Source organism: Trachemys scripta, chromosome 14, assembly GCF_013100865.1.
Source record: "Trachemys scripta elegans isolate TJP31775 chromosome 14, CAS_Tse_1.0, whole genome shotgun sequence".
Lineage (NCBI taxonomy): Eukaryota > Metazoa > Chordata > Testudines > Emydidae > Trachemys > Trachemys scripta.
In genome coordinates, this window is record NC_048311.1 from 29,213,308 (window position 1) to 29,226,586 (window position 13,279).

General features: G+C 45.7%; 1 protein-coding gene across 2 annotated transcripts in view; it reads right to left on the reverse strand.

Annotated features, from left to right (window-relative positions):
• The window catches only part of LOC117887689 (WD repeat-containing protein on Y chromosome-like), a 54,049-nt gene that overhangs the window by 19,244 nt on the left and 21,526 nt on the right, over positions 1 to 13,279 (reverse strand). For both annotated transcript variants that reach the window (XM_034790377.1, XM_034790376.1), the window contains 5 exons: positions 12,876 to 13,025; positions 12,437 to 12,621; positions 10,364 to 10,503; positions 5,453 to 5,598; positions 1,699 to 1,916 (listed from right to left, as the gene is read on the reverse strand). In XM_034790377.1, the coding sequence (XP_034646268.1) occupies positions 1,699 to 1,916; positions 5,453 to 5,598; positions 10,364 to 10,503; positions 12,437 to 12,621; positions 12,876 to 13,025 (839 nt within the window). The remainder of the gene's footprint in view (positions 1 to 1,698; positions 1,917 to 5,452; positions 5,599 to 10,363; positions 10,504 to 12,436; positions 12,622 to 12,875; positions 13,026 to 13,279) is intronic.

The window sequence follows — 13,279 nt, forward strand, 5'->3', positions numbered from 1 at the left end:
TTTTCTGTATTAATCTTCTCATAGCTCTCCCACACCCCCCAGGATGTGCTGTGGCTACATCCTAGAACCTTAGTTAGGCAGGCATTCTAACACCTTTGATATGTAGGCTAATTAACAAAACTATTGTTAACCCCCACTCCTACTGCACACCCCTAATTGTCACCTACCACCCCACACTGAAACCCATACGGGGTATCATTAAACAATTACAATCCTTTCTCAATAGGGACCCCATCTGAAAGAAATATTTCCGGAACCCTTTCTTCTGGCCTTCAAACAATCCCCCAACCTCACCAAGCTCATCATCAGAAGCAAACTCCCCACAGACCCACCAACGCAAAGGGGCACCGGACCCTGCCAGAACAACAGATGCAAAACCCACTGCTGCAATGATCGACATTCCCCCACAACACACCTTTCCGGATTCCTGGGTCCTACACTTGCCTATCACAATACATGGCGTACTCATCCAGTGCACAAATGCCCCAGTAACAACTATGTGGGTGAACCCAGACAATCACAACACTCTCGAATGAACTCACACAGAAAAATGATAAAAGACAAAAACATCCTGTCGCCCATGGGCCAACGCTTTCCCCAAAATGAGCAATCCCTCTCTGATCTCAGTCCTTGTCCTCAAAGGAAACCTGCACAACGCCTTCAAAAGACGAGCTGGGGAGCTTAAATTCAATCTTCGTTAGATGCTAAAAATCAGTTGTAATAAAGACACTGGATTTATGGCTTATTCTGACACTCCTTTTGGTCAGATGACTGCAGGGTGGTAATGGGCCATGTCACCTTGAACAACTCCTTTAGAATATGTGTTAACCACTTATGCGAAACAATCTGTTCCATCTTGTATTCAGTCAGCTCTGACACTCTGAATCCCTTCCCCAGACCTGAGGAAGAGCTGAGTGTAGCTTGGAAGCTTGTCTCTTTCACCAACAGAAATTAGTCCAATAAAAAATATTACCTCACCCACCTTGTCTCTCTAATATCAAAACTATCCCACACTTGCCAAGCCTACCATAGCTGTTATACAGACTCTATGTGCATCACAGCTCGAACAGCCTTAACATTAAAATTAAAGCATTTTCATACGCCTTCGCACATGATATATAATTTAATCTTGCACCAGGCCAGCGGTTACAGGTCAACAGTGATGAAGAAGGGAGGAGAGAACTTTATCATTTTGCATCTATGATACACGAAGGGTGCTGGGGAGAAGATCCCAAGAGATGGGAAGGATCATCTGGAGCCAAAAAGGATGAGCCCTAATGTCACCCCAGGCACCCACGGGGATGAGATTACATAAGAACTTACATAGAATAGAAGCAAAAAGGCTCTTAGCAACCTGCACCTTCATCCCCTGTAGCTGCCCAAGCTCTCCTTCAATCCCTTAATGGGAAGCACCCCAGCCAGACCTGCCCAGCTGACAAACCAGCCCCTCCCACAATCGGTATTGTGCCCGTTAGCCAAGGCTAACTGAGTTCCCCACACATATGACTTAGTACAGACTCCACAAATCCCAGGGCCAGCCTTGCCCTTAGATTGTCCAGGTCAGTATCGATTTGAATTTCTTGCTAGGCAAGCATTGGTCGTGACAATGAGATGCCCTTGGGGCAGAGGAGTGGTAACATGTTCTCAGAAATTCATCACAGAAGTAGCTTTAGAAGTGATCCAGGTCTGGAAACTTACTTGGGGTGGGCGAATGTTGATGGATTTTTCAAGTCCCATCTCTTTTCCTGCCCAAAGGTTCCCACAAATTTCCCGTCTGGGGTCCACAGTCTGGCGCTTCTGTCTGAGGAGCCGCTCAGAATGAATGAATCTGAACCGAACATGAAGTGCTCGACACTCACCACAGTGCTGTTATGGGCTCTCCAGCTACACAGTAAGGGAGGCTTTTCCAGAGAGCCCTGGAACAATGGACACAAGAGAAAGAGACTCAGGTAGTTGTCCACTAATCACAACCATAAAAAAATCCCAACAGAGAAAGCAGAATCCACATCACATGAATGGAACCTAGGCTGTGGGATTGATCCAGGTCAATAAGGCTTCAGGTCAGAAGTGGGGTTATTCATGTGAGTGATGCATTTCCTTGGGTCTGACCTACCTTAGATAAAGGGGGAGGAGTTGTATAACAGATTTTTTTTCTGTATTTTATCATCCTATAACCATCAGCACAAAAACCATCCTGTATTCATTCCTGGCTAATTATCCGGAAGAGATTCAGCCTTTGCCCTTGTGTCCGATATACTTGGCATGGATTAACGAAACATTTCACACCCAATCTCATCATCTAATTAGAAAAGGAAGACAGGAAAAACGGAATGCTCCCAGCGGCTAATATGAATTTTCAAAGCAGTGACCAGTCCCTGCTTCCAGAATGAAGCTCCTCATTACCTTTAAAAATGGAGAATAATGAGCCCAATCTTTTGTCCTTATTCAGGCGAGACTGCCTTGGGCTTAATTAGGATGAGTGAGGGAGACAAGGGTGAAGTTAAAAAGCGAACACATGGACAGCCGCACCACTGGGACATGTACACAGTGAACCTGAAGTAACTATGATCTCAGCATGGTAACCCTCCAACTGCCCTTCCCACCTTTCTCCTCTCTGCTATTAGTTGACTTCACGTATGGGATCAGGATTTTGTTCTGTAAAACACCTAGCGCACTGTATGTATTGTATGTACTGTATAGATCATTGTTAATAACACTATGTGACTGGCTCCGTGGAATACTCCAGCTGTGGTGTTAGTAAGATGCTTATCGCTCCAAGTAACTTGTTTACTTAGCAGGCTGGATAATTGTATCACTTGCTTTCTGCACGTGCTGTGTCTATAAGCCCCAGCATTGGAGATTTGTAAGGGAAGCAATCCTGGTGCTTAACTCATATTATTAGCTGAGTCAGCAAGAAAGGAGCACATTAGAGGCTGAGCTGAACTAATTTTATTTTTTTGCAGGCAACATGGCCTTTTGTCTCTCCGATTTTCTCCATAAAGGTTTTTTAAATCATGGAGTCCATCCAAAGAAATCAACGGTCTTTGCTTTCCTGCCAGAGACGTAGAGTGAATGTAGCAGACATATTTGGGGGGATGCCTTAAGGCCATATTTAAGATGGTGATGCTACAAACTACCATGGCCAAAGTTTATGCTTACAAACTAGAAGTTCAGGGAAACCCCAAGAGTTCCTGTTCAGGAAGAATGGACTGGTGGTTAGAGCATTAGCTTGGGCCTCAGGACCAATTCCCTGCTTCAACAATGTCTTCCTGTGGGAGCCTGGGCAAGTCTCTCTGTGTCTCAGTTCCCCCTCTGTAAAATGGTTCTCTGGTAACGGGAGCCATATGGCTTAGATGTACTGAGCTTTCCCCACCGATCCCTTTGGCCAGTGGAGCTGTCCTGATCTCAGATATTTACATACATATATATAGAGAGAGGCCTCTAATCTGCAGTTCTGTATCAATAGTCAGTAGGACTGACAAGCTAATTGGGGAAGAACAGCAACCACAGAGCGCTGAGGCCTCGAAATGTGAATAGTAATGCGTTCCTTACGTTATTCATGGGTGATGAAGGGTTAGAACATGCTGAGAACATCTCGGTGGTTTGGGAACATTAACCACCTGGTGAAACGTTTGAGTAGATTCATAGAGTCCAAGGCCAGAAGGAACCATTGTGATCATCTAGTCTGACCTCCAGTCTAATGCAGGCCAGAGAACTTCCTCAAAGTAATTCCTAGAGCAGATCTCGAAGGAAAAACACCTAATCTTGATTTTAAAATGGTCAGTGATGGAGAATTCACCACCATCCTTGGTAAATTGTGAATGACTCTCACCACTAACAAACAATAGTTCCTACCAGATTTTCTGGGTGATGGCTAGATGGTCCAGAGGCTTGCTGAACAATAGGACTGATAAATGACAGGGGGTAACTATAACTAAACCCTTCCCATGAAGCTCCTGGCAGCAGCTTACTTCACTTCAGAGTCTGGTCTCGTGATTCCAAACCAATGGATAATTCTCAAGCTACTGTAGCTACTATTGGTTGTCACTGAAACTTCTGGAACTTTTCTTCCAGACTTCTGTGAAGTCACCAACTCACGGTCAGGCTTCTCTTATTCAGACACCACGGCACAAAAATATCCGGGTCCTGACCTGTGGGAAGGGCTTAGCCACATGAAATGGTGGTAGTAGCCGGATGGGCTGGGCATGTGTGTGCTTGAAAGTGTGCATGTGTTAAGACCTGAGGGATCTTAAACACAAAGTAGATGACCTCCTGAGGTCCCTTCCAACTCTGATATTCTATGATCACATTTCCGCAAAGGGAGCCTCTGGTAACTCAGTGAATCACATCTAGTTGTAGGCAGGCTCTTTACTTAAATATTATTATTTATTGTGAACTGACAATGTCTTGTTGGGATGATGACGCTGAGCAAAACCAGAGGAAAAAGTGTTCCCTGCCCTAAGGATCTGACAGCCTAAATCAGACAGAAAATACAGCACACCTGTCAGACAGATGGCTAAACTTTCAAGGATGCGGATATTTTAGCAAATATATTGTAACAATTCCACGAGCACCAAAAACATTTGTCATTCTGCTGCACACCAGGGCTACTCAGAACTTCATGGCATCTGTGCTAGTGGCAACAGAATATCTGTTTTCCTGAAATTAAAAGCTCGGGTCTTGCCAGCTGATGTACAGGTAAATCTCTGCAAACCGTGAGCAGTGTAGTTCCTATGACAAACAGCTGGGAAGTTCTGATCCCATCCAACAGTGTGTGTACACACACACACACACACACACCAGTTCATAAAAACCTAAACTATGCTTGTTGAGTTATCATTGAATGACCTGTGCAGAAAACGTGAAAATAGGGATTGAACCAAGTCATAAAATTTGGATCTGGATTCTGCCGGGGTGCTGGAACAATTTATATAGTGGGGGTGCTGAGAGCCATTGAACCAAACTGTAAACCCTGTATATAATGGAAGCCACTTCAAACCGGGGGGTGCGGTGGCACTCCCAGCACTGCTCGTTCCATCAGCTATGGATTTTGCCCCAGTCTAGGGCACTGGGGTTTGGATTCAGTGATTTCAGGCCCATTGCTAGTTTTGAAGACACGTTTGGAGGTCATTTGGCTCACCAGGAGAGAATGACAGCTCCAGGAATAAAGGGTGGCGTGGAAGAAAGCCCTAAGATGGATAATGGAGACCTATTGGAAGTACCTATTCAAGTTTGCCTAATGCCTGCCAGAGACATTAAAATGATGCCTGATGTTCTCTTGCTCAAGGAAGTGAGCAATGCCCTTGACAAGTGAAGCCCCATGGACATGAACTCACTAGGGATAATTAGGAAAGAACTAACAACGCACATGAACATGGTAACCTGGTGAATTGCTTTGTCCCTACATGCCAAGGCCATTTCCATATACTGAGAATGAAGCGTCAAGATTTACCTGAGTTCTAGGGGACAGCCCATAATCTGAAATGTCCCAAACCTGGATGAATCCACATGTGTCTCCAGATACAAGAACACTGTTCATTTGATTGGCTGACAACCCAGTCACAGACGCATCCTCTTTAGCTGGGGCATAATAAAAACCTGAAACAACAAGAGAGGATGGAGGGTAACATTTTCAAAAGTGCTGAAGTGACTTAGGAGCCGACATCCCATTTTTAAAAGCGACATTGGCACTTAGGAACCTAAGCTCCATTGATTTCAATGAGACTCAAATGTCTACTTAGCCCTGGTCTACACTGGGGGGAGGCGGGAATCGACCTAAGTTACGCAACTTCAGCTACGAGAATAGCATAGCTGAAGTCGATGTATTTAGGTCTACTTACCGTGGTGTCTTCACGGCGCTGAGTCGACTGCTGACACTCCTCCGTCGACTCCGCTTGCGCCTCTTGCAATGGTGGAGTACCGGAGTTGACAGGAGAGCGCTCGGGGATTGATTTATCACATCTAGACTAGACGCGATAAATCGACCCCTGATAGAGTGATCGTTACCCGCCGATCCACCAGGTAGTGTAGACCTGCCCTTAGATTGTAAACCCCCTGGGTCAGGGAGCATCTTTTTGTTCTGTGTTTGCACAGCACCTGGCACAGTGAGGTCCTAGACCATGACTCGGGCTCCTGGGCACTAAGGTAATACAAATAAATAATAAGTGCCTAAGCCCCATATCCCCAAAGGTATTTCGGCACCTAACTCCCATTGATTTCCTAAGTCCTCTGTCACTCATGAAAATAGGACATAGGCATTTTTGAAAATCTTACCCTAAACCTTCCAGGAACTCTGTCAGGTTCAAAGAGCATATGCTACCGTATTTTTTTTTAAGTTCCTCCTCTGTGTTATTAGTATCACTTAAAATGATCAAAACAGCAAGAGTTATTGAAATCTGCTTCCATTATCAGCATAATGCTATTCATTTTCATTCTTGAACTTCATTCAGCTTGAACAATGAAGCAGACTAATTAGTTTCACTTACCTTTCTGGTGGTTGCTGTTAGCTTCACTTTTTGGGTCTCGTGTACAGGTAAAATGCTACAATGCTTGGGTTGCAAAGACGGCAGGGGAATGTTATATACAATGCTCCCAAACAGCCCCCATTCAATTTCACGGACTGAATTAAAAACCATGGCCACATTTCTACTGATCTTCATTTTTTGTGTGAAAAAAAACCTCCTAAATTTTGGGCCTAAATGGACCTGACATCCTTTAGCTAAATAAAGAAACAGAGAAATAACATGGTCCTTTGAGCAGCCTATTACACTGACACTGTGGAAAGTGGCTTCATTAGGTAGCCCTTCAGCAGCACTTCACTGAAGAGAAGATGAAAATTCTTTGTTCCCCTTCTAACTCTGTCACACGGCAGCTATTTTTAACACAGAAAAAGGCCTCTCTTCTGCACCATTAGAGTCACATTGGCAGCACAAGCCTCCGCACACTATCACATCTGTTATAATAAACAGATGCTATATTTAATACCTTATATCTATAGACACACCTGTTAGCTAGAAGAATACCAATGTGCTTGCATATATAAAATTAGTCACCCACTACTGAAATGCAGCCATCTCTGGGTTGGAATCTGGCAGCCACACACCACTGAGTAACAGTTCTTCTTGTCTCCCCTTAAGGAGAGTAATATTTCCTTCAGTTGAAATGTTGGAGTTTTTTTGGACAGTTATTCACATTGGCATTTGGCAGAGAGCATGGGACCCACTCCAGAATGGCCAATATGGTGGGATACTCACTTGGGATGTGAGACACGTGGCTTTGGAGCAGGGACTTGAATCGAGGTCTCCAACATGCCAGGTGAGCATCTGAACCACTGGGCTATAGATTCTTTCTCTCTTTGTCCCAATAAATATTTAGTTATTTATACAAAGCGGAGCAGCTCTAGCAGGAGTTATCTATAGACAGAAGGACTCTCTAGTGTGGTTGGGACACACGCCTGGAATGTAGGAGATCCAGGTGAGTGTCTGAACCACTGGGCTGTTGGCTATTCTGGGGATTCTCTCTCTCTCTCTCTCTTGTTTTTGTGTGGGAAATTTTGAAAGCTCTCAGTTTTGTTCTGATGTGGATGTGACGCAGTAGGGAGCAGGGTGGATTGACCTGGGAATGTCATTTAGTTTTACTGGGACTGTCTGCATGGGGGGATGGGAGAGCAGGGGATGACTTTAGGTGAGGGACCGTACCTGAACCTGTAACCTAAGTCAGGAAGGGGGGTGGGGCGAGTCAACACCTTTGCCCGGGAAACTGGACAAAGGGAGAGGAGGAGAGAAGGAGGGGGAGAGAGCCTGCTGGAGGGGTTTTTGGTTTCAGTTTTGGGCTAGCTGGGAAGAGGCAGGGAACCCCAAGTCTGGGGTCTAAGATCCTTGCCCCACAGAGGGACCTGGCTGAGGGGCCCTGGTTGGGACTGTGTTCCTGTCGTCTAATAAACCTTCTGTTTTACTGGCTGGCTGAGAGTCACAGTGAATCGCAGGAAGTGGGGGGTGCAGGGCCCTGACTCCCCCACACTCCGTGACAGTGGAACAAAAACAAATTGTGAAACCTCAACGTTTTTCATGGAACGGAAGCTCAGCATCTTGTACGGCCTCTCATGGCTGTACCCAAAATCAAGGGCTACTTTAGAAAATATTGGCCCGAGGGTGTGTCCACCCAGCAGCTGGGAGGTGCGATTCCCACATGCACCAGCTCTGCTTGAGATAGTAACGAAAAATTGCACTGCAGGGGCGGGGCTTAGCCTGAGGATGTACCCAGGAGATTGGGCAGGGTAGTACTTGGGCAGCTAGCCCGAGTGGCTCCCTGTGCCTCTGTAGCCACCCTACTGTTAGGTGCTGGATTGAGCAAAGCTGGCATGTGTATGTCTACCCGCCCCAGGAATCACACCTCCCAGAAGCTATGTAGACGTATCCTTAGTGTCTCTGTGCAAAATCCTGATCCTCCTGAAATTAATGGGAGTTTAGCCATTGACTTCAATGGGGCCAGAATTTTGCCCTCTGCGTGTCTGTTTGACTCACTGTTACTGGTGCTCAACACAGATGGAAATTCCTCAGCTGCACTGGGTTTCATTTTCGGTAACAGCTCCCCATGTACAATTGCTGCTGCCCGGATTGCCGTTTCCCACCCATGAACTCTCCTCCCTTTGATGCTTAGCTAAAATGATCTGTTCTAGTGAACGTGGCTGGGCACTGAATAGCACTTCTGTGTCTTTTTGCATGGTAATTTCTTGTACGTTTCCTGGAGTTAGCTTAAGGCTTGCTCTTTGATTTTCGGTTTTGTAGTTTTTTTTTTTCCCCACAGGGATACCGAAGTGGGGCACTGAAAAAAACAAAACAAAACAAAACCCAACCCTAGTCACTGGGAAAATACATTTCCCACGAGAAAGGGTTTGAATATCCTGTTTTTAAAGCTTTTCTCGTGTCATGTTTGGAAGCGTTTCTATTTAGCTAGCATTTTGGTTTTTGTAAATAACATACATTTTCCAATTGTTCTTAGTGCCAGTATCTGAAGTTCCAATAACTGGAATATTGGTACGATAGGGAGGAGAGAGAATAAATAAGCATCAGATACATCCCTGCAGTTAGACCAGGGAAGAGTTTGGCTCTTTGGGCCAAATCCTCATTCCAATGAAGTTGATGGATGTGCTTTTAATTCCAAAGGGATCACAATTTGGTCCAATAACATCTTATGTCTCTCAGTAGGACTATGGTTATAGCATATGTTGCCAGAATCCCGTTGAGAGAGAATTTCTGGAACAACAGATCAGTTAAAGATCAGCACACACCAATGAACACAGATCAGTTTAATTACAAACCAGATTTCACAGTCAGATGCCAGCTGCAAGGCCTTTAACACTAAGCTGTGTCTACACTAGCACTTTTGTCGGTATAACTTATGTCACTCGGGGGTGTGAAAAAAAACACCCCCGAGTGACACAAGTGACACCGATAGAAGCGCTGGTGTGGACAGTGCTATGTCGGTGGGAGAGAGCTCTCCTCTCGGCACAGAGCAGCTACATGGGAGATCTTACAGCGGCATCGGGACAGCTGTGCCGCTGTAAGCTGTCTAGTGTAGACATGGCCTTAGCCCTGGTCTACACGACAAACTTATGTCGGTATAACTATGTTGGTCCAGCTTGTGGAAAATCTACACCCCTGAGCAATGCAGTTATACCGAGAGAACTCCCTTCTCTCGCTGACATAGCTACTGCCTCTTGGGGAAGTGGAGTACCTACACCCAGGGGAGAAGCTTTAGGAATTAGCATCAGCTTTAGGAATAGGTTGGATAGGTGACCAATCAAAGCATATCAGGGGAAACATCCGGGCTCCAAACACTAGGGGATGAATTCGCCTGCAGGAAGAGACCACCAGACCCCTGCGCTCCAGAAGCCCATTTATGGAGTACAGGCTGCAGAAGAAGCCAGATAGCTAGAAGACTCCATACTCCTGGACTCCTGACTGTGGGCTGCAGGAAAAGAACAGCTAGCCAGAAGACAAATGCCCTTCTCTAACATGGGTTGGGCATGAGACACGGAGAGGTTGGGAAGGAAAAGAAATAGCGTACAATCCAGGACTAATTACGTCAGGTTAGATGGAGGTGTCTCCCTTGTTTCTCTAGCACCAAACCAAGCTGTTTCTGCCACATCCTCATGGTTTATTGGCCCATGGACCAAGGGGGCTGGAGGAGACACTCACACCTCCAGGTCGCTAGTTAAGCAGTAACAAGCCCTTAACACCTGCTCCCTATTGAAATTAATAGCAAAACTCCCACTGACTTCAGTGAGCCAGGATTTCTCCACAGGCCGCCAGGATCTGAACATCTAGCTGAAGTTACCATTACTTTCACAGGTAAATCTTACCAAATTCCCGTTGTTCTGCAAGGACGCTCCACCAGCGAAGGTTCCCAGCATCAGAGCTCACAAGGATTGCACTGTCTTTTGAAACACCATCCAGGGATCGATGCTGGAGAAAGAGTAGTTTATCCACTGGAGGATGTGACCTAAAATTCAGTGAAGAAGATGTTCAGACCATCCCTAACCCTTTATTTTCTTTAAAGTCCACCTGGCAGGTCAAAACACCCAACTTTTTTTTAAAGGCTGGTTATTCCCATTGGAAAGGAGGGGAAAGGCCCGGAACTATAAATAAGGTTGCATTTGGAAATACTAAGCTTTTCCTGTGGTTGCTTTTTTCACACAGACATAAACTAACCTCCTCCCACATTTAATTGTTTTTATTTAACTATTCATGCCAATTTCTATAGGAGAACCCCCAACTAAATAACTGTCTGTATGTATTGGCTGCTAAACATCCAACAAAGCTCTGCATTGTCTTCAAAGCTTGAGCTACAGGCATCAGAGTGCTGAGAGCAAGAAGTCAAAAGTTGATCTGAACCAACCAACAGGTCCTGAACCTGCAAAGGGCGGCATGTGGATGAACTGCTGTGCCCGTGAAGAGCCTGACTGAAGTCAGCGAGACTCTGTACCATCTCAGGGGCCTGCCCACCTGGAGCTCATGGCAGGACTGAGGTCTAGCTGGTATATATTTCAAAGACGTTTGCCATTTTTTGTTCAGTGGCAAATGTCTCCACAGCTGGGGGGCTCGTGGTGGGGCGTTTCGTCTCACGGGGCTGATATTCCTAAACCCGGGGGAAGAATTGCATTTGGCTCCTGTTCAAAACCTTTGCAAAGGGTGTAATTCTCCTCGGTGTCCCTATCAGCCCAGTAATTGTTCATTATCCCACACCACTGGAAACACCGGGCCATTGAAGCAGATACATGTCTCCCCACCGACATCAGGGAGCTTTGGCCCTGGCCCGTTGGCAGATTTTTACACTGAGCCAGGGCAGGAATGGAAGATGAAGTCCCACTGCTGTAACTGCGTGGAGAGGCAGGCCCTGTGTGTTTATTAAGGGTCAGATTCCGCATTCCCTGTTGAGGCTGGGTCCTGCTGATCTCAGCACAGGGCCGGTCTATATTTGGAGCAAATTGCAACACCCGCCCCCTCTGGCTCAGCTGCTACATTGAGGCTGGAACTAGGGCTTCAGCCATTCCCCACCCCTTCTCAATCAGGTGCTGCTCAGGGGGCAGGAAGTGGGTGCACGAGGTCTGGGTCTAGCCAATGGAGGGGTAGAAAGGAGGTTGGATGCACGGTGCCTTTTAACCCTATACAGTGTTGACCAAACCCATAAAGACTGGCTTAAATTTAATGGACCCAATCCTGCAAACCATCTACTCTCAAAATTCTTGTCAACATCCATGTCACGCAGGATTGGGCCCCATTTCCCCTCAGTGGGGCAGATCCTCTGATGGTGTGAACGGTCACAGCTCCATTGCAGTCAGCGGTGCTAAGACACTCTAACCTGCTGAGCAGTTGCTCCAAGGGATTTAAACATGCCAGCGGCCCGTGTGCGTTCACCATTCAAACCTGCAGGCCCCATGCAGTTATGCTAATGCTCATCACGGCTATAGCCACCTGTCATCTTCAAAGCACCTTGCAAACATTAATAGTGCTTAGGATGGTGCTTACATTTTGTGAGACACCTTCACAGTTTGCCCAGCATGCTGAGATGATCTCAAATAGAGAGAGCAATGCAGATTCTTTAGTGTCAAGCGCCTGGTTTTTAAATTTATTAATAAATAAATAAATAATAATAATAACACCACCACCACCTCCACCACCACCCAAACCCAGCAGTTTAATCATGATAAGAAAGATAATCAAGCAGCATGTTGCAGGGAAATGAGACACCAATATTTTAAGCAGCAAGGCTCTAATAAAAATGCCCTCTCCTTTTCATGCTGTTTGTTAGAAGGAAAAAAAAAGGTGTAACTTGGAAACGAAGCAACTCTGTAATGCCTGAGCGAAGCACATTACTTCCCCCGGCCCACAGTTTAATGAATAACTCACCATAAGTCATTACAAGAAAATTGTACCTTTCGGGCTGAGCCTGTCTGAGGTAGAGATACACACTCTGGGATTCCACATCCCACATGATAATTTCTCCATCGAAGCTGGCTGAAGCAAGGAGCCCAAGAGAAGGACAATAGTCCACAGTCAGGATGTCCTCTTTGTGCAGCTGCCCGCCCTTCCAAGAAGGATGCGCAGTAACATACAGGGCCTACAAACAGCGGAGAACAGAATAAAGCTCAGGTTTTACTAATTTGATTAATAAGATGTACGGGGCAAATTCAGTGTTGATGTAAGCAGATTTGGTTTCCTCTGACTTCAATGAGGTTTTTACCCACTTACTCTAATGTCACTTCTATGGGTGTAACAGAAGGAACTGTCTTGTTCGTTTAAACACAATCAACAACAAGTACCTTGCTTTTTAACAGGTGGCTATTCCCATTCCATTCCTCCTTCTTTACGCACCTCAGGTTCACAGAAATCATAAAGGACGATTTTCTGATTCCATCCCACCGTAAGCAATGATTGATCCTGCAAAGCTACAAGTCCCGTGACTTCAGCTTCTTCCACTACCTCCAGCTGGTGCAAGTTGTGGCCAGTCTGAATATGCCAGACCTGCTCAAAAGAAAATATATTTACTTTTATCCGCCCACAATGTTAGCCTTATCTTGTCCGGCCCCTCAGCTATGGTGCCTGGCGTCAGAAGGGGAAGGAAAGGCACAAAAGATGATAAATGAAGTCTCTGTCTCAAAGAGCAGACTAAAGATGAGCTGAACCAAAACTAAGTTCTGATCACAACTGAAAACTTCAGAGAAGTTCCTATCCAATTCCAGAGCAGAATATTGCAGCTTGGGCTATATGCCAATTGT